Source organism: Lichenostomus cassidix, chromosome 2, assembly GCF_008360975.1.
Source record: "Lichenostomus cassidix isolate B80296 chromosome 2, HeHo_3.0, whole genome shotgun sequence".
Lineage (NCBI taxonomy): Eukaryota > Metazoa > Chordata > Aves > Passeriformes > Meliphagidae > Lichenostomus > Lichenostomus cassidix.
The window spans coordinates 93,963,183-93,990,330 of NC_139482.1; the positions used below are offsets into that span (position 1 = coordinate 93,963,183).

The window sequence follows — 27,148 nt, forward strand, 5'->3', positions numbered from 1 at the left end:
ACATATATGAATATACATATACACACTCACAATAGTATTGCCTCTTGCTAACAGATGTCACCATTGCAAAGCCTTTGTGACTGTGACCTCCTCAAGGAGGAATGGGAGATATTTCATAGCACATCCCTTCTGTCAAAGTGCCACTGCCTACAACGAGGGTAAAGCTCCTTCCTCAGCAGCCCAGAGGAAATGCCACTGAACTGATGCTCTGCACCACTCACATGTTGTGCACCTCGTGCCAGCCATGGGCAGTTTTGTGAAAAATGCAACAGCAGATCAACAAAAACAGAAAGAGAGTTAATGACAAGACTGGAGCATTTGTGTAGGAAACTGGTTCATATGTGGACATGTTAATTAAACACCTGCACATAGGCAGTGAGCCTGCTAACAACTGAGGCAGATGCTCAACTAGTGGATCAAGCTCTTTGATTGAGTTTCTAGAAACTTAATTACAACTTCCCTGGAAAGTAGCTCTCTACTTGTTCCACAAGGGTTTAGACTAAAAATACTTTCCCTACAGGCAAGTATTTTTGCTCTCTTTGTTACAGTCTTCAAGCAGAAGAGTTTCTCACTTATTCAAAGGCCTTTCAACAAAAGTGTAGCATGTGCCTTGACATGGCTTAAAAGGCAATGATGGCTTTTAATTTTCAGTACTATAGAAATCTCAACATTTAGAACTAATTTTTTTTTTTAAGCTCCTAACTTCTAAGAAAATGACAGTTCTGCAAATCACTGGTTTGGACATAAGCCATTAATCCCACACTCTGAGTGTCTAAATCCTTATTTAAACTGGGAAATTTTGGTTGAAATCTTTGGGATAGTTCATGAAGATGCATAAAGTTTGTACGCCCTCACTCATTGCACTTCAGAGGGAATGAAGTTTTACTGTGAACTAAAATAGAGAAACTGGGGTAGTCCCATGACAATATTTAAAAATGCATTTAAGTAATTAGCTATTGAAGATCAAGTGCACAAACAACTGTTAGAAGAGCAGTTCCACCACGTGCTCCTCATGCCTGGAAGTCAGTCTTTAAGGGGGACACAGCTTGACCAGGAAGAAAAATATCTTCTCCCCACCTGCAACAATCTATGTACCCTTTCCTACAGGATGGGAAATGGGGAGGCTAGGGAGGGAATGGCTTCTTGCATACATATTGCCTGGGTGCCTGCTTGAGTCACAAGACTTGGTGCTCCAGAGAAGCAAAGCTATCACTGGCTTTAGTTTCAACTATTTTTAGTGAGAGTTTTCTCGTCAGGCCCCTAAATATAAGGTTATCATCACCTACATTTGAGAAAATGTGCTGGGCTGTGCACACCACTCTGGATTGAGCTTTAGGGCAGCCCTCATCTTGCTGCCTTGGCTTGCAGAGCTGGTGATAGCATGGATCCATATCCAGGGCAATGCTCCAGGCACTGCTGCAAGCTCCCCAAACATTCCAAGGGCTCATTCCAAACTGATCATCATCCAGAGCCCTCCCTAGTAGGTGAGTGCTATTGGGCAGCCTAGACAAACAACTCCAGGTTTTCAAACTCTGACTCTTAACCACAAAACTCACCAGTCTGACACACCCATCACTTTTGTTTCTCATTCATTTGTGCAGCCCCATTGTATTCTTTGGCTGTTTGCTGTGTGCTGGACAGGCATAGTCAGTGTAGAGCTGGATATCCTTTAATTACACAATCATTTAGGAAATCTCAATCCATGACATGCAATTACATAGCAACTGCCCATAAGGAAACACTCCAAATTCAGACCTAGCATGTTTTTCTCTTCTTTATGTGGAAAACCCACAATATCTGTGTCCTTTGCTATGCCTCCTTATCAGAATACAAAATTTCTTCTTAGCCTTTTAAAAAAATTATTATTATCTCTTGCACTAGAAGTCAATATCTTAGGTTAGAGAAAAGCACATAGGAACAAAAAAAAAACCATATTCTGATGTCCCCTTACTTTCCCATGGTGCCTTTCCTCATTAAAGCTATAGAGGTTAGGATAGTTTGTTTTCATCTTAATACCTACAGGGAAACTGTTGGGGCAAGTATATTCCCACCACAAAAAGCTACCTGAGGAACATACACAACCACACAGGTAATTCAGTACAGGGGATCAAAGATAATGGCATCATGAAATGGGCCCAGTTTGTCTGTCACATTTAGAGAAGTACAAATGTATTTATAATGTCAGCCTTAGTTTCTCCACTTGGCAGCAAGTCTGCTTTCACCTATCTGATCATTCACTGCTGGAGTAAGGGAGAAGTTATTATAGAAAATATTGCTAGAGGCAGCAAATATGTCGATTTGCAAAGCAGAAACTGCATGAAGAACTCATATAGAAAAAATTAACTCCAGAACATGATAGATTTAAAGAGTCCAAACCATCTATTTAATACCTTGTGAGCAATCTCAGCTGAATACAAAGGTGTCAGAGATGTCAGATCCTTTATCTGTGTGCAGCCTTCCCTGCCACAAGCAAACACGTCTTTTATCTACATAGACTTGCTCTGTTTTACCTGGGAGGGAGGAAAATGCTCTGTGGAGATATTAGAAAGATAATGCATCTCACACAGTTGAGGCTTTAGGTGAACTCTACAAGCAAAGGAAAAGAAATGAGAGTGCTTTTTTTTCCCTCATAAATAGTTTTCAAAGAGCCACATTTTGAGGAGAAAAAAAAAAGCAAGCCTGAAGTAGTGTGACTGATTGCTTTTGAATTATCTCAGCATGGTGTCATCTTATCTGAAGTTTTCATTTGTTCCTGTGACTAGTAATTGGGCCCTAAACCGACTAACAGATTTAGCAGGATCAAGCTCTCAAATTCAGAGCACTGCGAAAACACAAAGAGAATTTTTGATCTTTAAACTGAAAGATAAATGGATGCTATCCATGTGACATGTGACACTTCAAGTACTGAAATAAGGGGGTTGGGGAGCAGCAGTTTTGGTATTCAGTGTGTTCCTCTGCTAATATTAAGATCTAAGTCACTCTTTGCTTCTGCCATCTTGAAAACTCTGAGTATTGATACATCTGCAAAAACTGAGTGAGAGACCAAGCTTATAAGTTTATGCATCATTTGCCAATATACCTGTCTTTCCTGAAGTAACCAATCCCCCTAATCACACACCACAAAAGAGGCTTTTAAACCACTTTTCTGTTTGTTAGCTTTGAGTTGCAGATTAACTTGATAGGTTTAAAGGACTCAGGATGACATATTAATTTCTATTAACAGAGATAAAATTATATTTGGAATAGACTGATTGTAATCTGTATTTTTGCATTATAATGTTATGTAAAACATGTGAAATTAAAATATACCATCTTGCTCTATTGTAAAACAAACAAGTTTCTGAATATTTCACAATTTGAATTCACCACCTCCTCTACTTTTGATTTAGACCCAAACTTAAAGAAGCAGCCTCTCAGGTTCATAGACCACTTTGTCATTCTATCAACCCAAATTCTTCATATTCAGCAATGGAAAAAAAGGCCTAATAGTGTGCCAGAATGATAATTATTTTGGATGTGCATAAACTCTAGTAATTCAAATTCAAAAGCAAACAGGTGCATATGTCTAAGTTTACAAACAGATTACCAAGCACTTCTGGACACATTAGCCTTACTTCTGCATTAATGTCTATGAATATAAGTTAGTGAAAAGACAGCTGTGTTACAGAGTGGATTCTAGTGAAAAAGAAATATTTTCCTGTTCAAGCCCCCTTTTTAATTTTTACTGCTAAGTCTAATTATTTTCAGAATCTTTCTTCTACATCCTTAAGGACTGCTGGCCTATTAGTGGCAGGGAATGTCATTAAAACTTTCTTCCATATAAATCACATCATTGGAAGAAGCTAGATGAGCATTTATTACTGAGGCACTCTCAGCTCTCTCTAATGAGGTCAGAGAAGCTGAACTTATTTTACATTTGGAACAGATAATGCTAATCAGCTGCTACTGAGCACAGCTTCAAGGTGACTGCTGTGTCCCAATAAATCTGTGTCATATTTGCACGTAGATAGATGTGGAACTACAGCACATTAAGAAAATGAAATGTATCATCTTAATAATTAATATTTTATGTTGATGACTCAATTACCTGTCGTATCCTACAGGAACACTTTCACAGAATAGGCAATGTAATACAGCATAGTTTTCTATTAATTTAATACTGTTAATCAGGTGCTCCCATTTTCCATGGGAAAAAAACCCCACCTAGATGTGTTTGCCACACTTTAGTGTATTTCTATTTTAAACCAGTCAATGCATGAACTTATCTGCAGTTAAAAACAAAATTTTATTATCCCATTTCTCAAATCCTGTAATCAAAACTCATATGAACTTAAAAAAATTATTTCTGAACTGGTCTTGAGGTATTTAAATTTCATCTATAAGTGTCAGACAACTCCAAGGAAAGCTTCCAAAAATTATATGCAGTTCTACAAACTTTAAATTCATAACCAGCCACATTCCATTAAATATCATTTCCAGATCAGTGCAAAGGAACATTAGCAGACTAAAGGCTGGAAGCTAATGAATCCTGGATCTCCATTCTCCAGGAACAAGTATTTGTACATTCACTTCCAGCTCTCTCATGAAGCCCTTTAGTTCACTTCAGATATCTGCTCTCTACCAGTGTTTCTCCCAAGCCTGTCCAAGCCTATCCATAAAGATAACATTCCAGTTATCCTTATTCACATCTTTATACAGAAATTCTGTTGCCAGGCAACAGAATTGGTAGCCCTGTGTGCCTCAGCTCCTGATGCAGCCTTCTCCCTTCTTGATTTTTAATCCTGAATCCATCTGGTCAGAACTAAAACTGCCTTAAAATAATCACAAGCAGCATTGCCTCTCCTTCTACAAAAGTTTAGGATATGGTTAGCAACACATTACAGAACATTTTGGAAATATTAACAAGATTCAAAGATGTGCAGAAATAAATCTTTTGCTTTCTTTTTATTAATTCTCTGTTTGACAACCAATTCCTAAAAATGATACGCAGACTCTACTGTATTTTGAATTTTTATTGTATTCTTCCAGCTTTGAACTACAGTCCTGCAGCTAAGCATTCAACACAATAGAAAAACCTGAAGAGATATACCTGGAACCAGTTCCAAGTGCCTTTTGTCTGATGCTTTTAACTCCTGGCATTTCCACAAATTAAAAAGTACTATATTCCAGTGGATTTGCAGATAGAGCTGCTCTTTTGCCCAAATTTTCACTGGTCGCTATTCACCCAAACAGTAAAGAGGGAGAAGAATTTGGAAATAAAGTTACCTTCTCCCCTTCTATTTAGTGTCATTATAATGCTACACCAACTTCCAAAAACTGAAAACTATTGCAGTGGCAACTACAGAGTAAAACTGAAGGTCCTTACCTCCTAGCAGCTTCCATGGTAGAATTAGAACTTCAGTTTTTATACAAAAAGTAGGAGAGACTCAATCCAGTCAACATGTAATTATCACATTATACAGTGAAAGCCTGGTAATATTCCTAGGAAACTTCAAGGGCTCCCCTTGCAGGATTAGTTCCCCTCATGTGAATGCTTGGGAAAAACAGGAGAGCAGAAACAGCAGCCATAGCAGAGAATATGTGAGGCAGCAAAGGGCAGGTTCTGTACTCTGCATGTACTATTTAAAAATCCATCAAAAGAAACAAAACTTTTGCATTTAAAAGGTTTCTAATGATGCACTGCTAAACAGCTGATAATGGAAGAGAAAAAGATGTCAGCCCATTACAGCAAGATCGTCTAAACCAACACCTTATCAAAGGCATATTTATAAATAAATAAATAGATATTTTACAGCATTCTAGTCTTCAAAAGTCTTTTGCAGCCATTGTACTGCTTTACCACTTTAGTTAGTTTAGTTATATTATTGCTTTCTTCAAGTCTAAGGAAGAGTTTAATAGGTATTATTGAAATTAAGCAGCAGCATCTCAAAATTCTACCTACTAGCATTTAAAACAACCCAAGGCAACACAGCATTTATTCTCAAATCTGACCTTAGCCCCACTATTCACTACATCAACATTAAATACATTAAGTATTTCAGAAACACCGTACTTAATTTCATCACATATCTATCTTGGAATTCAGGAATTGGCTACAATTTTGCATAGATTAACAGCTCATATTTGCAATCCATTAATTTACTCAGTCCAAAATAGCAAGGAAACAGTCCTCCAAAGATTCACCTTTACATGAATACATTTAGAATTTTCTGCATATTTTTACTTGAATACACATAGGCAGTAGCAGCAGCCTTCAAAGGACCCTACCTTAAATATTATTCATACACATGGCTTATGAACATCTCAACTTTAATAAGGCTCTTTCAGTACAGACCAGTGGGCTGTGATTGACAACTGTAGGGCACAGGGATTCACAAGCAACAGCCACCACAGAAGTGTCTCTAGAAGATTTTCTGAGAATCTAATAGCTGAACATACTTCACTTTCAAATATTTTTGATTTTGTGCAAGGGGTCAAATCTGTGCAGTGTTGCAATAGTGTAAGGGATTGACTCTGGCTGGACTCTGAGTGCTTACCAAAGCTGCTCTGTCACTCCATTCCTCACCTGGATAGGGCAGAGAAAATAAAGTCTTCTGGGCCAAGATAAGGGCAAGGAGAAATCACTTACCAGGTACTGTCATGGGCAAAACAGAGAAATTAATTTATGACTAATCAGAGTAGGATAATGAGAAACAAATCTATGAAACATCTTCCCTTCCTCCTTCCCAGGCTTAACTTTATTCCCAATTCTCTACCTCCTTTACCCCAGAGGTGCAGGCAGACAGTCAGTTCATCACATGTTGTTTCTCCCTGGGCTGCAGGGGCACAACTGCCTCACCATGGTCTGCAGAGGACTCTCAGCTGTGGTTCCTGGAGCAACTCCTTCCCCTCCATCACTGATCTTGGAGTCTGCAGGGCTGTTTCTCTCATGTATTCTCACTCCTCTCTTCTCTGGCTGCAATTCCTTCTGTGCAGTAGCTTTTTCCCTGTCACTGATGGGCTCAGCCTTGGCCAGTCTGTCTTGGAGCCATCTGGCACTGGCTCTGTTGGACATGGGGGAAGCTTCTGGCAGCTCCTCACAGAAGGCTCTCCTGTAGCCCTGCCCTGCCCAGAACCTTGCCACACAAACCTAGTACAGACAGCCTGAGGAGTGACTACATGGTGGTTATCCCAGTGGAATCACATGGACAGCTGCTTTTTCAAAGTAAAGCAAGGCACAGTAACAGTGACAAAAAATGCTGCTCAACTGTGTTATTGCATTTTTCAGTCTAAAAGGACAGAAGCATAAGAGGCCCATGAGCTGCCTCCATGACTGTGAAGAGCACAAGTCTGCACAGAGAGAACACTGGATAATGCTGCCTTAGCATCAGCAGGCCTATTTCATTGGCATGCATGTCAAGTTTTCCTCAGGAAATCTCAGAATCACTAAGGATATGCATAATTAATAGAAAGATGAATATTTTAGAGTACTAGAAAAACATGTCTCAGCATTCAGGGCTTGTCATAATCTACATCATGATGTAAAAATGGTATGATCAAGCTAGCAAGGGACTAGAATCAAAATTACCCACTAAACTTTCCTGTGTAGCCTAAGAAGATTCTCTAAAGAGTGATTTAAAGCCCCTGAATAACTTTATTAATTATCAGGAAGGCAATTTATTCAGATTGACTCCTCATAATGTAAATGCATATTTAACACATGAATCTATTATATTTTAATTGAATGAGTTCAGATAACACTGAAAAAATGGTAATGTTTTTGAGCTAGTAGTTTAATAGAATGAACAAACTGGAATACTTTATCTAGATTAGCTCTATGTTATCTCCACTCTTCCCCTTGCTTCAAGGTCAAGATCACAAAGCTGAAGCTCTTCAAGTTTTGATTTAGTTAGTGTATCCAAACTCATTATGCTAAACCAAAGTCTGTTTAGCAAGTTGAAACAGTTTCAAATTAGGAAATATTGTGGTTGATGAGCCTAAAATAGATTGCATCATGTTGAAAATCAGGGCTGGCTTTTAATGTGCATGATTGTGTTTTCCAGAACACAGAAAAATAAAGAAAAATCACATTTTCAATGGCACTTGGGACTTATTTAGGGATAATAGCTAGTAATAACTCCTGCTGCTTTTTTAAGTGCATATTCTGTATCAAGATGTATTGTCATGGATTTTGCTAAGACACAAGAAATCTAGTGAGCAATGAGACCACAAGTCTGCATTCTCAATTTTGGAGTTTTACCCTGAGAACAAGTAGTTGCAAAATCCATGGTGTAGATCTTTCTCCTTTCTTGGAGTGGGAGAACTGGAAGTACAGGCACACTAGACTTGCTGACAGCCACATGCACTGATCAAGAGATGTCCCAGTTTCAAACTCAACAGGTAAAGCAATGCTGTGAAGCTCTGTGTGGGAAATGCCCAGTGGCCTTTGCACACCCAGCAGGCAGGGTTGTCTAGGCCTGTGCTTCACCAATGCATTTTGGTTTTTATGATCAGCTCACACTGTGTCACATTAGACCCTTCTGGGTTGTACAACAGTGCTGTTATTCAAACAACTTGGGCAAAGCAAACTCTTCCCACCATGCACAAGCACTGATGGATGCAGCAAGCCAGCCCCCTGCCACTAGAAGTCTTCAAGGAGCCAGGTCTGAAGCAGGCAGGCTACAGAAATAAGATCGCACCACTAGATCTGTCTGCTGGCCTTGTTCACTGAGGTCAAGGTCTACTGCATTTGTGGTCACCTCCTGCAGGGACAAGAGAGGTTACAACCAAAGCAAGCCCTGTTGTAGCAAGCTAACTGTTACTGATGATTTACAAATTTAAAATTATTCACCTAAACAAATATGAAGCGCCACTAAATCTCATTATGTACTAATTACTTTAGCAACCTGCTCCTGTGGGCTCAAATAGGGCCCTGCATGTTGCTTGGGCCAAAGTTCCACTTTAATCTCTTTTTCACAGGGTTCTGGCACCCTCCCCATGCCAAAATATTTCTGCTGTATATTCAACAGTATTTGCTTCTCAGCCTTGTCTACAAACCCCTCAACATCCTTTGTCTGGGCCTCCTTCACAACTCTGCCATGCTGTACTTATTCAGCAAGTATAGGATCTGAAGCAGCATCTTCAGTGCAGAGCTTGAGCCAATTAACTGATTCTCAAGAAATTTGTTACAAATGCAATAGGACAACTACACACAGTTTCTGAACATAGTTCACAACAAAATTTATAAACGTTAACTCCCTAGTACTTGTGTTCAGTGCTCACAAGTAGACACAGGATGGTCTGACTGTATCCCAGCTGTAAGTGCAAGGGTTAACGGTACCAGATTACATCCAGCCATCAACTTCAGTGACAAACCAAAAAAACCAAAACAAGCTTCAGTGAGACCACAAGACTGCCTAGCTCAACAGTTCTCTGATGTTAAGTCTCCAGATCAAGCAACAGTGAAAACCAGGTGGAGAAGCCATTCCTGCCTTCTGCCTCTCAAGGGGTGAGCAGCATGTGATGACTCCTCAACATCAGGACACAGGACTGTACCATGCTCTCAGAGCAAAGAACCATCACTTCAAATACTTACCTACTTTAGGCTGTCAGTGCTCGTTAGGTAATTCAGAGGCAGTGAGCCCAATCCAGATTAGCAAACATGTAAGAGGTTTGTTTTTTCGACATAACAAAGTGTTGGAGTTTAACATATCCAGTAGACAGCTTGAAGTTGGATGTCAGTAGCAGTTGCAACAAGTGATCTCTTCTCTCCCTGCTTATGCCTACACATTCCATTCACTCCCTTGCAGTATTATCAATTATGCTACAGTGTGATGACCTGGTTTACAGAGCCAAAATGAAACCTTTTGAGTTTATTCTCTCTCAGAAGAGCAGGATTTTGCAACATGCGCTTCAAGTCAACAAGCTGTTATGGAGCCAGACCCTAGGAATAAAGATTTGGATTACTACAACATATAGTCTATGTTGCTTATCTGCCTTTGTAGCCACAGAAGTGTCCCTTCCAAGTTCCCAAAGTTGCTTTCCCTCTCAAGTCATTATTTAAACTTTAGAGACCAAGAGCCGAACCACAGCATGATTATTTATTCTTTTTTGGTAGTACAAAGGCAGCTTTACAAAAATGGCCAGTAGTCATTACCACAGTGAAATTTATTACAACCTGATTCCCTGTAGATTGAAACTTGCAGGCAGGCATAAACTGCAAGAGACAAACTGCTCTTCCAAATCACTCAGTTAAAGACAGATGTCTCACTACAGCTTAAACACATTCCAGTGTAGCCCTATAATCTTGACTGCTTGTTTCCAGTACATCCAGGAAGAACCTTAAACTGGCTGGCAATTCTGCCACTGCTGTGGCTGCTTAAACTGCCAAGAGTAAACTATTCCTCTTGCTTTAGAGGAAAAGTATATTAATACAGCAAACTGAAGTGATACAGAGGGGATGAAGATGAAGTTCAGGACTGCTGACCAGTTAAGGAATAGTCTGTTCGTTTAAAGTGAGCATTTAAAGAAGTATTTTTGGTGTATCATGTTCTTTGTCAAGTTGAACTACCAACTTCCCTCTCCCCCACCAAAGCAGTGGAGTGTTGGTAGAAAAGTGGAAACATGTAAAACTTGGTAATTGATGACATTTTGTGGGAAAATTCAGACTTCTGATCCATAAACCAGAAAGTGAGGTGTCTAACTTAGTCCTTCAGCTGGGAAACTTCATAGAGGTATGCACCGAGCATCTTCACCCCCTGGATGTAGTTGTACCTGCAAAGAAGAAAGTTTCCTTTAGCAGTGTCTTCACTGAGCTGTATTTCTAGTAGGTGACCTTTTTGCAAAGCCCATACATCAGTCCTATGCACACAACAAACTCTACAGGAATTACTGCTGCAGGCAACAGGCACTACTCCCCAGACCCCTACATCTTCCCTGATGAGAGGAAAAACACAACCCTCGGGTGAAAGGGTAGCCAAGCTTAAGACCAAAGTATAAAACCTTCTTCTGGTTTCAAGTGTAGCAATCTAGAAATCAAGATTCAGTTACCCAACCAGTCTCTGCTAGGCAGCATGGCACTTAGCCATCCAGAGAATTAAACCAAAACAAGAGCTCAATTCTTAGAGTTTTTCATAATGCATGCCAAGACCCACAGTAAACTCACCCCAGCACAGGGATAAATATTCTCTTACCGATTGAGCTTCTCATTTTGAGAGTGGGCACCATCATCTGCAGCTCCAACAGGAAGCAGCATAACATTCTTGCCTGTTGCTTCTTGAAAAGTAAGGGTAACAGGAATGCTTCCTCCCTCCCTTGTCAGGTCTGGTTCAACTCCAAAAACTAGAAAAATGATACTAGTCAGTTTGGAGTTTATATCTTTTCCAAGTCCTTACTTAAGCCCTCAAGTATCAATCTGTACCAGGTGCTGGCCAAATCAGCCAGACTGCAAAGGCCACAGAACTGTGGAGCTTTCCCCCACAGTTGTAGCACTGGAGTATTGTCACTGTCAGTTCAGTTCCACACCAACACTTCATCTGAAAGCCTGTCTGTACTCCAACACAAGTTACATTTGCTCTAGCTGCCCTATACAACCTAGCAAAACTGAAATGAGGGGTGCTGTGGTGACCAAGGTTCAAGGAATTTGGCTTAGCAGGTGATCTGAACTGACAGTTTCATCCTTATACAAAAACACCACACCAAACTTGATTCAGAACAGTAGAAATGAATTTGATATCCAGAATCTTTCCTTTCTGTATCTCAGATTTCAGTTTAAGGATTGCACATAACGTGCTTCCTTACTTAGTGAGCCAAAGTTAGTAAGCATGAGTGCTGAAAACTAAATATTCAGAAAACATGACCTCAGCAGTGTTACCTGAGGTGTTGGAACAAGAGCTTTTTAATTCTACCAATGCCAAGTGAAAAACCCACTGACCTGTCTTCATGGCCCTCCTACCAGCCATGTAGTGGGGATGGTTGAAGTCTGACACCCAAGGTTTTCCACCATGGCCTAAGTACACTTTGAATTTGTTGGGACTTTGCAGCTCTGCAAACTTTTTCTTCAAGTAGTCTTCAACCTGCAAGAAAGATTGAATGATCTTAGCTACTGTTAGCATTTGTGTGAGCACAGGCAAAGTCCACATTGTATAAGCATCCTAGGGACTTGCAGGTCACTAAAACTTTGCAGCAATACTTCTCCTATTGCTCTTATTTCATCATATTCCAATGATACTCTGCTCTGGAGTCAGAATATCTTCTTTAGGCAAATCAACAGTATATTGTAGAACAATTAGCCAGTATGTCAAATACTCCTGCTTTTAAATATGCATTTCTGACAATCCAAGTGCCCTACAATTAAATTTGCATTTGCTCCCAAGCCCTCTTGAGTTTAGAGAAACTGGGTAGTCAGACCACGACAGTCCACTGGGGCACCACACAGTGATTGCCTCAGTTATCTTGTATTGAGATGCAGAACAGGGAAGATGGTAGGAAAGCAAATTAACAGAACTGCTCTAGAAAACAGAAAAACTCTTTCCCCAAGGCAAGATGAACAAAAGTTTAGAGACACTAGTTTGGATAGCAGCAATCCATCTCAACATACATTCTTTGTGACTTCTTCAGGAGTCATGTTTGGCACAAGCCTGATTGAGAACTTGCCAATCACTTTCCTAGGAATCACAGTCTTGGCTCCAGAGGCTGAGAAGGCTCCTTCAATTCCATGGAGAGACAAGGAAGGGTATCTCCACCTGTGCATAAGGATGTCTCGCTGCAGAAGCAAAGAGAAAGATGCAAGGTCACATGAAGTTTGACAGAGCTCCCTAAAATAATGATTTCTTGAACCTAATAAAGAATTTGCAAGAAACAGTGATTTCTCCCTTGGAGAAACATGGCTCATTCAAGACCACTCAAACTGTTACTCCCATTAAGCACACATTTTGATACAACAGCCAAGTTCTCAGCACTTTCAGAGACTCAGCAGCTCTAGTTTGGCTCTCTCCCAGTGCTTTGGAACTTGCAGGACATGGCCAGTCTGATAAGGACACAAGCATCATTTATATGGTGCTCAAGCACAGTGTGTAAGGAGAGTATTGGAAGCTCTAGTCACCCCTGCCTCAAGATAGGAAGGTGCCTTCATCACCAAAACACTTCTTAAGTTCACATTTCTAAAAGCCTCACCACTGCTCAGACTGAGGCTTACAGCATGCTTTTCTTTATGTCATCAGTTGTATTAAAATGCCTGAACTCCAGGTTGATTAAATTGACCACCACTGCCTTCCAGGTACCCTTCCTGCATTTTCTCCCAGTTGCTTTGGACACAGCTGTTCAATACACTGGATCCTGAATTCAATGCAGCTGTTGAGCTGTCCTGTGCAGATACTGGTACAGTGTTTCAAGCCTGAACTTCACTGCAGAAATGGAGACTTAGAAGTTTTGTGTCCTTTATGTTACAAGTTTGGTTTTTTCCCCAGGTACAACCTGCCTCTAATCTTTTCTCAAAGCAATTGTAGTGGTCACAGTTCAAATCTCTCAAGCACATTTGCTTCTCACCTAGAAGTTACAGCCCTGTCTCCCTTTTCTTTCCTGAGCCCTAAAACTGCTCTTGCATGTATGCAGCTTAGAAGTCCATTAACTGGGATTTCAGTTTAGCTAAGACTGAACAGCTTCAGCTCAGTATCACAAAGAACATCTTGCCAGCTCCTCCTTATAGCCAAGCTGTAATTCATCCATTACTTTAAAGGACAAGGCTAAACAAGGAAGTCTGTGTGCTCCCAGCTGATATAAACCTGAGCATGTAAAGACAAGGTTGAGGATATGAATTGTTTTTTATACCTATTGGACTTAAGTTTGAAGTCTCCTCCTGACAGTACTAGGACAGAAGACAGACCTGCAGATATAAACTTGCCTTTTACAACACCTATGTCTGCTTTCCATGACAGCAGATGTATTTACATCCAGGGATTTAAAATTAGTATGTAATACCTGTACCTTGTAACATTCAATGCTGTTAAAAGCATTCATTTGGAGAACTCCCAAGATGAAGATTTAACTTAGACATGAGTTTATTGAGCTCAAGCCTGTTCAAAGATTTGGGCTGCCTAGTTCATGATTACAAAATCATGTTTGCCAGGTCTAGGAAGATGGTCAGCATGTCAGCCTTAAATTCAGCACAGCTAGGTTTCAAGCTATTTTCTCACCTAATGAGCAATCATCTCTAAGAAACTATTTTATTTCTGATAACCCACTGAACTTCCTACAGATGTTTTGTGCAGACTGCCATCTGACCTCTGGAAAGCTGCCAACATTCTTATCTTGCATTAAGAGAACAGCACTAGATAAAGTTTGTACAAGTTCCAAATGCTACTTAGACTAAGGAGCAAATTTAAAGTTATCAAGACTGCTTGACTTAAACATGGTATAACCTAGACTAAGTTTTCAAGCACCTAACATTAGCAGTGCCTCTGCAAAATGTTAAGTGTGCAGTCAATCATACAGTAAGCAAAATTTTCTTCACAGCATCCTCACCATTTTGAAGACATCAGATGAACCCTCTGCCTAATAAATTACTTGGTAACTACACACACATCCACAGAAGTTTGTTTCTGTCTCCTACTTATATAGACAGCTTGATCTAGACAGGGTGGAAAAGGAGTGCACACCTTTGCATCATGCAGGAGTCTTGTTGCTCCTACATCTTTTGCATAGTCTGTCAGGTCAAAATCAATCTTCTCATATAATGCCAGCTCCTCATCAGTAACAGGTGCCACTGCTTCATTAACACCTGGGATGAGGATTTTCCCTTTCTTGTCTACAAGAGAACCTGTAAACAAGAAGCACCTAGTATCAGTATTCAACCAGAATACACAATATCTCATTGCTGGGAACACTTTCCTTGGGAAACAGAAGTCTTGGCCTTCTAAAAATTCTGTAAATGTAATGAAATTCAGACTTCTATTTCCCAGAGCATGCACCACTGAGCATGGAAGGCACTTAAAGAATTTGCCTCTATCAACAATGTGCACTTGCTTGCTATTGTATTTAATTCTACTGCTACATTTGGCTGTCTGTCTGAAGGCAGGATGCCCAAAGAGTTCAATATCACATCCACAGCAGAGTTTGAGAAGACAACTGATTTAATTAACATGCAAATTTGTAGCAAGACTTCATGGGGAGCTACATTATACAGACAAGTTCTTGGCAAGACCTTCACCATATTTCTGTATCTAAGGCATTAACTTTGCATACCTGGCAAGCACCATTTCACTGGTCACTGCTTTGGTATTGCAAACAGTCTTCAGCAACTCCCTCACTGCAAACTCAGTCATGCTTTGGTTCTTACACCCATTTAAAATGCATTCAGTGAAACCTGCTTTTTCTTACCCATTAGAGCAATGAGATCTGTCATGGCCTCATGTACTGAACCACCATAAACGCCAGAGTGAAGGTCTTTGTCACAACATTCCACCTGTTTGAAGTGAATGAAGATTCAGGTCAATTTTAGCACAAAGGTAATGTCATATAGGGAGCACACCAGAACAGCCAAAGACCAGCTAGAACTTGATCTTGCCAAGGGTCAAGGAGTGTCCCCAACATTTGTTGAATGCAGAGAGTAGTGTAGTGACAAGGGATGAGAAAAAGGCAGAGGAATTTAATGCCTTCTTTGCCTCAGTCTTCAATATCAAGACCAGTTGTCCTCAGGATGCCCAGCTCCCTGAGCTGGAAGTTGGTGATGGGGAGATGAGGGAAGCCTATAATCCACAAGGAGAGGATTGATGACCTGCTGTGCCAATTAACCACCCACAAGTCTATGGGCCCAGATAGGATCCACCTCGTCCCAGAGTATTGAGGGAACTGGTAAAAACTTGTCAAACCACTCTCAATCATCTACCAGCAGTCCTGGTTAACTGGAGAAGCTCCAGCTAACTGGAAATTGGCAAATGTGACACCCATCTATAAGAAGGGTGTATGTGGATGAAGACACCTATGCTATGAGACAATTCTTCAGTGAAGGTGCTGGCTTATCTTGCTGCCCACATCTGAAAGCTAGCCCACCTACCCAAGTATCAGACAGGATAGTAAAAGAAGGATATTTAGAAAATTAGGAAAAACCATTCTACAAAAGTAGTCAGTTTCACATTTTCTGAAAACAAAAAAACCCAAAACCAAAAAAAAAGCTACTGGCATGAAAAGGTTTGAACTACCACTCTTCTCCAGTGGAAAACTCAGTTTAATAATACTGGATTTGCAGTGTATTTCAGCACTTACCTCTATAAAATAATAGCAGATACCTCGCAAGCCATAAGTGATACAAGGTTTCTTCTTGCCCAGCCAGTAGTTGTCAGAAATGCAAACATAATCCACATCTTTGAAGAAAGCATCTCGCTGAGCAAAAATCAATTCATCAAGGCCTTCAGATCCTGATTCTTCCATACCCTCTAGGCAAAACTTAATATTTACTGGAAACTCCTTTGAAATGAAAAACAAGAACAGATTAAGCATGTGAAAACACTTGACTCCTTCAGCAATCAGTAATTTTCATGTTGTGTTCAAAGCAGAAAAATGGACATGGGTAAAACAGTTCCATGACAGTGGAATTTGTTAATTATACACAAACTGGTTTAAAGTTTGGACTGTGCTTATATTGAGGGCACTTATACCACCCTTCATTTGATGGAATTCAAACTCTTCCAAAAAGTTTTAACAGCTTGTTTGGAATAACTTGTTTCCAAACCCCTTAAGTGTGGGAACACAGAAGAAATCTGTTGCCAAAGGTAAGCTGCCAGGCAAGGAAAACTATTATAAACCACAGGAATTGCATGCCACAGTAGGAGCAGAGCCACCCTGTCTATCCAGTCTACACTATTCTATATACCTAGACAGCAACTGAGAACTGGTCATTCCTGTCAAAAGTGATAGGACCTTGTCTTGCAAGATAAAGCAAACACCCTGAGCTGTTTCTGATTGCACATTTTCTTGAACAGAAACAAGCAAAGCTCCCAGTTTTAGTGTTACTAAGTTAACCTCCTTTTAGAGCTCAGTGGCAGTGAGACATAAGGCTTTGATAACAGCTAAACTAATTTTACATGCTTACATGATAGGGATCACATTTGATTATTCCTCCTGCTCCACATGTTTGCTTATGTATTTTCCTTCCTACATATTTCATTAAAGGAAAATTGTTTAAAGTCCAACCCAAGCACCTACAAGACTAACTTGTCAGCAAGTCAACTTAACCCTAATAGAAAATCAGGGAATTTATAGGACTATTGCATCATTCCTGCAATCAGCTGAATAAGCAGGCTTTCCTCTCAAAGGTTTGTAGCTTGGATAACATTTATTACTAGATTCAGCTGTGTGTGAAAAAGCAGAATATGTTTAGGGCACCTACCTGGTTAGTTTTTTGATAAGCCTCCAAGGCATTCAGCCAGGCAAGCACTGGACCTTTGTCATCTGTTGACCCTCTCCCATACAACTTTCCTGTAGGAACAAGATACAAATTAACCAGTGTGGAAAAAAATTAGTATGATGTTTCATCTCTTGCCTAAAGGAGAACACTGTTCTTTGGATAACTTTTTAACCCTGCTTCTATAAAAATTTTCACTTCTGATTCTTCTGAAGTAGCAGTTTTACATCCCACTTCACATACCCTCGTAAGTGAGATAGGTACAGGACTGCAATAATTCTCCCACTTACAGAGCTACCCCACCTCTTCCCCCAGCTGCTCCCTTGATAGGAGCCTAATATAAGCCTGGAAAAAAATATAGCTGCCTTATCCTGCACAATAATGGAATTTTCTAGAAACACAGAAGTGTACAGAAACAAGCTCCCTCCGTTTAACAGACATTTATCAAGTATTAGCTTCAGTTCAATAATTCTTTGTTTGAAGAGTAAAAATACAGTAGTTAGTGACAAATCACTTCTCTGGGTTTTCCAGATAAAAGTGGATCTCCCTAGAAAGAATTTAATCAAAGACAAGTTTCACAGGTCACAGGGAATTCCCAAAAAAAGTAGCACATGGGATCACAGCAGAGGCAGTTATCACTGCAACTCAGAGCTGTGGCTAAAACCCCTCAGCACCCCATGTAACCAGTGACAGAACTGGCTAGACAACTTGCAAAGATAAAGAGCCATTGGTGAATGACTCCTGCATGGCCAGACTGCATGGAGACAAGCCACAGCCTAAGGCAAGTCTAGGTCTTGCTAGCAGATGAGATAACCCAATTCAGTAACTTGGACTCTGCTGCCTATGACTAGGTGCCCAAGCAGAATTACTAGTTAGCACAGATAGTTCTTTTTCTGGCAATCATTAATGCTTAGACGACACCAGTGGTTAATGCCCTTCTATTGAAATGACCTTTAACACTAACACTGAGAAAGTGAAACAAAGAAGAAGCAGTTGGTAGCACCAGCTTTAAATAGAAAAGGAAGTTTTTATCTTCTTGACCACTGGCAATGTTGTTTCAACAGGAGATATTGCACCATTTCTTCATCCCCATTTATGGGAGGGGGCCAAGTTCTGAGGCACTACTTCTGCACAACAGCTTCTGCAGTACTCATAGTAGCACAGTTATACACAAGGCAACCCAGGGAGGCTGCTGTGCCATTCCTGTCTCCAGGCATAAAGAAGTGTGCAGTGTATTTTTTCTCAGTAATGGTTCAAAATTCCTGCAGTCTGACATGACCTTACAAGCTTCAAGCTGTGAACAGCACAAGAAATTAGTTCTAAAAATCTCTCTGGCAACAAACCAGCACCATGGAAGACAGCAGTTAAGATTGTGCTGTAGCTACAACGAAGAAAACATGCAAGTTACAGCCTAGACTATCAAAAAAAGTAAACAACCCCAAGAGCAGCTGAGATTTTGCAGCTTGACTCTTTTGCCATTTTCCCACCTGCACATTTTTACCTCAACAGTATTAAACACCCCTACCAGTTCTTACTCTACTTTCCCCTTTCAATCAATGGCATAGGCTTGGAATAACAGAGGAATACCACACTTGTTACAGAAATTTTCTTCAGTTTGTGAAGTTCACTGCTCTTACCATCTCTTTCTACCAGTGTGAAGGGCTCACTATCCCAGCCATCCTCTAGTGCTGCTGGCTGAACATCCAGGTGACCATATACACACACTGTCTTTTTGCATGGATCTGTGCCCAGTGTTCCCAGGACAATTGGTGGCAGGGGGATCTCTGATCCATCAGGCAGCTAGAAATAGGAGGGCAGAAGTTTTATTAAAATATGGAACATCAGAGGGACGTGTTTTTATCAGAGAGATTAATTACTTTAACACTATGGAGATTATGAGAGTAGAGGCACAGATCTAAACAAAACTAAGCTACTTTAACTGATTGCCAGAAGCAGGGTGCCAAAGAAGGCCTGATGGCATCATGCCAGTTAGTTTCCTGACAAGTCCCAGTAACAGTCAAAATGTTCCAAGCCACTTAGAACTGTTAGCTTTAAAATACCAATCCTACATCAGGGTTTAGCAGAGCAAGCTGACTGCATGCCAAACTGCCATATCTAATGCTGACCTAAGCATAAGTGATAAACTCCATTCAATATTGCATTCTGTGTTGCTTGTCACTGCACTTTCATCCTGTCCACAGTATAGCTCTCTGGACAAAAAATTCCTGACGGTGGTATCTCTGGGTGTAACATGTGCCTACACCCAAATAAGATCAGCATAACAGATGTATTTCTCTGTACCACCCTACATTGTTAAGCTAAGGGCAGGGTAGTGCTGATGAAATCAGTTCAAGGGTTCAAGAGTTGAACTTGACTTAATCTCTTAGAATACCCCATAAGCAATTATCACATGCTATTCCCAGTCAGCAAGTATTTCCCTTCCGATGAATATGTACTTCTACACACTATTCAGCAGATCAAGATCAGCTTTGACTTTTTGCTTATGTGGGTTCCAAACTCCAATTTTTTATCAACAGGTTACATAGTCCTTTGCCAGCTCTAAGTGATTAAAGCACTACAGCAAGAATTTACAGCAATCAACACACAACAAACTGCTGTGCAACAGTAAAGTAACTGATCTGACAAGTTCAGTTGCTTTACATTGTCCTTCACAGATACAGCAGCAACATACATAATACACTGACTAGCTCTCTCTATACTTAATGTAAATCTGAAATTAACTTGCAAGTGGATTAAAGTTATCTAAATAAAAATATTGCATATAAAACTCTAGAATCAGTTCTTGCTACCAAAAAGTTACAGTGATGAAAAAAACTTGGTCTCTGAATTAATTGAAATGCTTTTGATGGGGTTTTAGGCTGTAGGTAGTAGCAGAACTAGAATTATCCTACAGATTCCCTCCCAAGTCAGCTGTTTCCCTGCTGCAACCTGTAGCTACAAACAAGTGTAATCCAGTTGCCAAAAGCAAGAACTGCTCAGAAGGTCCCCATAAACACAGATTGCACTCAGCAGTCTTTCACACCAATTACAAGGATGATCTCCCAAAACTAGCAAACATCCCAGTATGAGATTTTTAATGCCACTATCCAAATGGCTAGTCTAACAGTTTTTGTATTGGTCTTACTCAGGCAGGTAGTGACCAGGCACTTCAAAGAAGGAGCATATCAAGTAGATAGCTCCCTAGGATGAGAGTATCATTATCATTCTCATAAGTACATACATTTCTCAGGGGAAAAAAAGCAGTCTGGCTAGCTAAAAATAAGGAGGGAACTCATTATTTTAATGATACTTTTGTATCTAGTAAGGCAGCAATGCAATCCTGTGACAAGTGTACACTTCTGAAAGAGTCCAGAAGCTTTTTGGAAGACTTACAAAAACTTCAGTCAGTATCTTTACAGTCTATGGGTCTAAGGACCAACACCAGCCTTTTGTTAAAAATGTCTAACATTTTTGTTTGCAAGTGCTCTGTTTATGTTCAGTTCAAGAAGTAATTAAAATATATTTCATACAGTCCAAGATTTAATTCAATATTCTTAACTGGGTCCCAAGGTGTACTATAAGCAAAGATTTTTAACAGAAGGTTCAGACTGTGTGGCAGGCAAGACCTTATCCTACACCTCAACAGTATTATAGCCTTTCTAGGCCACTGTCCACAGGACTCTTCTGTGGTGATCCTGACCAGAGGTCTATCAGACACCAAGGAATTAATGACCCACATAGACAACCTGAGTACCCCAAAGCCTATGCTACGCTGCACACAGAGCTTCACCTTCCTGCCTGTATTGTGCTGTGCATATCCCTGGACTGCAGGATAAACTGAGCCCCTTGACTGTAACCTGAAGGGCAGTTCCCACTTGGCACTGGTGATTACACCACCTGAATGTCTGTGACAACCTAAAAGTGCATCAAGAAATTCTCACACAAATATCCCTTTTGTCAGTGGAACTGAACTTGAATAAGTAAAATGGGGTAACATTCCCATGCATGGGATTTGCACAACATGTCAGATGCTGGTTGGATGCCTGCTAGATGCTGCACAGCTTGGGGTGCCAGTACCTGCAGGGACATAAGAATACCCATACTATTCTTTCTTTTTAGTCATAAGTCAAACAGGATTTTAATGGAGTCTAGGTGCATTTCATATTAGGAACATAAGAAACCAGCACCTTCTTGTGCAAAACACCTTGTCTTCTAAACAGATTTTTTTTCTATTAAGCTGACATGGAGATGCTCACATACCTTTTGTTTCCCAATATCCATGAGTTTGGTTGTGCCTCCCAGTCGCTCAATATCCTTTGCAGCAACCTCCATCATGCGCTTGATTTCCCCTCTCTTCTCTGGCCATGCTGACACACTCTGGATTGCCACCCACTCAGCCAGGCGCTGCAGACATGGAAGAGCTACAGGTTTTACTACACAACAGGCACCATGCAAATACCACACCTTGTCATTCAACAAACACTGGTTTAAGTCAAGCTCGAGTTGAGGCAAATCAGCTGTCCTCTGAGCAAAGAAAAACTTTAACAGTTAATATTACTCCCAAAAGCTCTCTAAAATCTCACTCCCCTACAACAGTCCCTGCAGTATAGCACAGTCTACACATACATCAAGTAAGCTTAAGAGTATGACAGTTTGTGCTTATTGTGCCTTTATAGTTGCTGTTCTTTAAGTATCCAGAACCAGCTAAAGTCTTTAATGCCTCTCAAAAAGGCCATTTTAGCTTTTTCTCCCCATGTGAGATCAGCAAGAACAACTGGCAGGAATCAAGCTGAACACTGGGTATAGTTCCTGCCTGAGTTCACAGTGCTGTACCACTGATTCCTTCATGTGTGAAAGGGATTACAACACAACCTGTAACTAAATAGCAGGTTAAACAGCAAAGTACCTCTCTGGAGAGGGCAACCTCTCCCTCTGTGCCCCAGCATAAAACATTTTATACAAGAAAGCTTTGTTCCAGCCTCATTTATATCTTTCCTCTCCCATCTCAAGAGAGAATAAACTATAAACCTAGTTTGGCATTCAAGAGCCAGTGTCAACTTCTCCTACCTCTATATAAGTCATGAGTTGCACTACACAGTAATAGATAATTTCCTAATAAATCTACCATGGACATTTAAGTTTTTGAACTGAACTATGCCCAAACTTAAGAAACAGTTTTCTGGCCTGACTCAAATCACTCACACCTGCTGCCTGCTCCCCTCTCTCCCATTACTTGATATTAGTCCATCAATGGGCATATTATATAGATGTAACAGCAAACTTGAACCTGACCACCTAACTTTTAATACCCCAGTGCTGCCCATGCTGCAGGAAAAACTCAAAGAAAGCTTACCTGAACATAGAGGTCCTGGTGCTCATCAATGTATTTAAAGAGGGTATCAAGACCAGACATTTTCGGACTAGTTTTCAGAACAGTGTTGCTGAAGGTTCTGTGACAGAAAAATAATTTAGCTTCACAGGTTTAAGAAGCAACAGCCAGTAATCAAGAGCCACAGGAGACTTTTACCTTTCAGCTGCTAATGCCACACACCAAGCTCTACTAATATAAGAGGCCCCTCCCTTTCCTGAAATGACACAGTGAAGTGGCTAAATAAAATCACGTTTAATTTCAACACCACTCTCTGCCTCTCCCCTCAACATAACTATTAAAGTTAAACTGAACAAGCTTTTCTGTGGAGATTCTTCAATGAAATCATACACTTCATTTTACTGCAGAATTACAGGCAAAATGTTACTCAAGTAAAATGCAACTTCAGAGTAGATTTCATTATTACTTCAACTAATAGCATGCCAGAGGCTTGAATGCTGGTAGCTAGATCCAAGAAAGCACCACACTTTGTGCTCTACAAAGGAGGTTAAAAGGCAGCTGAAGCACTGTGCTTTCTTCAGCCTTAAAGTCTCAGCCTGCCATTCAGAGTTCACAAACAAGGTCAGAATGAAGCCATAGGAACAGAGGCCAGCCCCAGCATGTCATGAGCAAGTGGTCAGTGACTACTTCAATGCCACCATTTCCTTCTTTCATTTTTATTTCAACTGAAATTCACATGAGAAAACCCAAGACCTGTCCCCTTCTCAGTTTTCTGTCTTCCCTACCAGTCTTAATATCAATATTGGAAAGAAACTGTCCACTAAAGCAACAAAGCAAACAAGCATAAACTTAGCTCTCAAGTTAAAACTAAAGAGACAGCACTTACTCTAAGCCAGGAAATTAATGAGCTTCACAAATCCCAGAATGGCTAAGGTTGAAAGGGACCACTGGAGGTCACTTAGTCTAAGCCATGGCCCTACAACATACTCAGAACAGTGTCCAGGAGCCTTTTGAGTATCTACAGAGGAGGAGGCTCCCTGAAATATGCCTCTGGAATTCAAGTGTCTGGACTAGGAGGAAAACTCCAGTGGTCCATATAATACACTAAACAAGAACATTCAGCAGCATCAGCCACTGTGATTGTTTTTTGTTGAGTCAGTTTTATGCCAGATCCTCTAAGCCTTTCTTCTACTTCTACGTGGTAGTCACAAGACAGTTGTTGAAACATCTGACTGCTTGTCTTAGGATTTCTTGAACAGCTGACTGCTCTGCATATCTGAAACAAATCCTTTCAAGCTGCAGGTTGTCCCACATAATACATTGCAATACAAGCACTACTTAAAAGTTAAAACACATTTTCTTTCAAGCAAGGTTGTACTCACACAGACACTGGTGTTTGACATACAACAAAATCCTTTCACCAGAGATAGCATCAATTTAATTCAAAGCATAAATCAAGTCTGAATTTGGATAACTAGTTTTAAAGACCAATTAGAACATCCCCAAATGACCAGACGGGTAAGCATTTACTTCCATAGTCATGAAAGCTGAAAACTGGACACCTTCAGAAGGAACTACATAGACACAACCAAGTTAAAGCAATGCTTCCCACTGAAGCTAGGCTTCCCTAATGAAGCCACCTTCCTCACATGCAGTTGGAGTCAGGCAGGATTCATGGGGAGCTTTTCAGGAAATCAGCACACAGGCATCAGTCCAGCGCATCTGACCCTCCCCTGCACTCAGCCGGTTTCTATAGCAACTTCAGTGCTCTAGCTTCACAGCAGACACAAAATACGTGTTACATGGAGGTTGACATTCTGTCCAACACAAACAAGATCCGAACTACTCACTAAGCCAGGGACTACTTTAAATATCACCTTAACCATAGTTAAATAGTTTGGAAACCAGAACGACATTGAATCACACAAATCACACTGAAGAGCTGCAAAAAAGCCTGCTCCAGAAAGCTTCAAACTACGAAAAGCAAGTGTTGGTTACTACATAGCAAAAGGCTGGATTTTACTTCCCCCTTTCTCTTCAAAATCAGGGTTTGAACTTCCTGTGAGTCCTTCAGAATGGAGAGCTGAACCCTTCCTACCCATGCAGGAGAGGCTCCACAGTTTGACCTCTTCACGGGACTATAAAAGTTGCACCTTGAAATAAGGGATAGACCCAAGGGACTATCAAAGCACCATTACAACTTTGCCCTCCTTACCCACAAGCAACATTAGTATCCCGGAGGAGAACACGGAACCAAGTCAGGAGCTCTCTATAGCCCTCACCGAGCGCCACGCTCCCGCTGCAGGCTCAGCACTGCGGGCCAAGGTTGGCTTAAGGGTTAAACCCGGGATTTCACAGGGTTTTGCAGCGCCAAGACGAACTCCCCGCAGCCCCCCAGGCCGCTGACAGGCCCGGGACAGGAGGCAGGCAGGCAGGGCTTCCTAAGGACAGCGCGGGGGGAAGCTCACGGGGAGAGAGAGAGTGAACAAGGAGACGGGAAAAAGGACAGGAGCAGCTTCTTTTCGGGGCCAGCCACGGTGCCGCCGCGCCGCGAGGCCGAGCAGAAGCTCCCTATCGCGGGACACGGCGCAAGGCCCAGCGCCCCGGCGACACCGCGCACCCGGCATTCCCGGCTCCTCCCCGGCAGGCCGGAGCGGCGATGCACACCGGTGCCGCCGCGCCACAAGGCCAAGGGACCCGGTGCCTCCGACCCCTCCTCACCCTCACCGTGCCCACGCCGTCCCGACTCCCACCTCAGGTAAAGAGACCCGTGGCCGCTGCGGCGCTTTAAATAGCCCCGCGCCAGCCCCGCCCCGCGGCACGTGCTCTGCCGGCCAATCCGCGGGCAATGAGCGCTCCGGGGGCGGGGCTTGAGGCGGGGCGGGGCCTGGGGCGGGGCGGGCGGGCGGCCCTGAGGGAGGCGGGCCTGTGGGGAGGGGCCGAAATAATACAGGGAATGTAATATACCGGTGATTATAACACCGGGGGAATTTGGGGCGTCTTGAGCAGGGGCTGTCTGCACTACTGAGTTATTCCAGCCGAAGCTGGGAGTGTCCTTACGATCTTCCTACATTTGTGGTTTAGATAGGTTAAATAGATTTAGATAGAATTAGATGTGGTTTAGATAGGTCCCTAGAATCACGGAATTAATTACAGAATATCCTGAAATGGGAGGTATCCACAAGGATCTTCAAATTCCAGCTCCTGGCCCTGCACAGGACACCCCAAGAGTCACACCATGTGCCTGGCAGCACTGTCCAAACACTCCTTGAGCTCTGCCAGGTTTGGTGCAGTGACCACTGCCCTGGGGAGCTGTTCCAGTGCCCAACCACCCTCTGGGTGAAGAACCTTTTCTGATATCCAACCTAAACCTCCTCTGACACAACTTCAGGCCATTCCCTTGGGTCCTGTCACTGGGCACCCCAGAGAAGAGATCAGTGCCTGTCCCTCCTCTTCCCCTCACGAGGAGGCTGTAACGGCAATGAGGTCTCCCCTCAGTCTCCTCTTCTCTGGGCTGAACAGCTGCTCCTCACATGGCTTCTCCTCAAGACCATTCACCACCTTTGTAGTCCTACTTTGGATGCTCTCGAATAGCTTTATCACTTTTTTATATTGTGGGGCCCAAAACTGCACACAATATCCAAGGTGAGGCTGCCCCAGTGCAGAGCAGAGCAGGACAATCCCCTCCCTTGCCCGGCTGGCAATGCTGTGCCTGATGCACCCCACAATTGGCCCTTAGGGCACTGCTCACTCATGTTCAACTTGCCATCCACCAGGACCCCCAGGTCCCCTCCCACAGTGCTGCTCTCCAGTATCTCTTGCCCCAGTCTGCACACTCATCCAGGGTTTCCCTACCCCAGGTGCAGAATCTGGCGCTCGACCTTGCTAAATTTCATAGGGCTGGTGGCTGCCCAGCCCTCTAATTTATCAAGGTCTGTCTGCAGGGCCTCCCTGTCTTCAAGGGAGTCACGCCTCCTCTCAATTTAGTATCATTGGAAAACCAATTTGATATCATTGGTTGGATAAGGGAAGTGCAGTATGAATAGTAAGATGAGAAAGTGAAGCCACCTAATGAGGAGTTCTCTGAGTTCCTAACAATGGTGGACAGGAATAAAGTAATTTTACATGCAAAAACATAAAAATTCAGGTAAGGTTTGCTGTTACCTTGTGCCTGCCCTGCATGAAGCCAGCATTTATAAGATGGGAACTTGCTGAAGCTGCTGCTGTTTGTGAATAGCTCTGATATGAATAGTCAGCAGTGAATAGCTGCTAACCATGGATGGATGTAATAATTTGGTAACTCATACTGGTTTATAGACATTCTTAAAATAAATGTAAAAATGGCAGTTGGCCCTTGGCTGTAGTAAAAGTATTTGTTACCTGAATTACTGAGGAAGGTTCACCACTCAGTCAAACCTATCAGGCAGTGTGCCTCCCAGTGC

General features: G+C 41.7%; 1 protein-coding gene across 2 annotated transcripts; it reads right to left on the reverse strand.

Moving 5' to 3' along the window:
* Nucleotides 1-10,058: 10,058 nt before the first annotated feature.
* Nucleotides 10,059-25,557, reverse strand: CNDP2 (carnosine dipeptidase 2). Of its 2 annotated transcripts, none has more exons than XM_085052432.1 (12): nucleotides 25,428-25,557; nucleotides 22,731-22,827; nucleotides 21,638-21,781; nucleotides 19,015-19,177; nucleotides 17,363-17,451; nucleotides 16,240-16,440; nucleotides 15,355-15,439; nucleotides 14,634-14,794; nucleotides 12,578-12,742; nucleotides 11,912-12,053; nucleotides 11,172-11,319; nucleotides 10,059-10,752 (listed from the first exon to the last, which is right to left on the reverse strand). In XM_085052432.1, exons 2-12 carry the CDS (start codon nucleotides 22,788-22,790, stop codon nucleotides 10,683-10,685), a joined length of 1,428 nt encoding a protein of 475 aa, XP_084908558.1. In that variant the 5' UTR covers nucleotides 22,791-22,827; nucleotides 25,428-25,557; the 3' UTR covers nucleotides 10,059-10,682. The 2 variants fall into 2 exon arrangements, with proteins under 2 accessions (XP_084908558.1, XP_084908559.1); XM_085052433.1 differs by having other exon boundaries at nucleotides 25,434-25,455.
* Nucleotides 25,558-27,148: the final 1,591 nt, after the last annotated feature.

Coding starts and splice junctions, on each gene's coding strand:
- CNDP2 (XM_085052432.1), bottom strand. CDS start 22,790: ATGTCTGGTCTTGATACCCTCTTTAAATACATTGATGAGCACCAGGAC. Junction 12,743..14,633: donor GACTCCTGCATGATGCAAAG/GTGTGCACTCCT, acceptor TTGCTTCTGCAG/CGAGACATCCTTATGCACAG. Junction 11,320..11,911: donor TAGGAGGGCCATGAAGACAG/GTCAGTGGGTTT, acceptor TCATTTTTCTAG/TTTTTGGAGTTGAACCAGAC.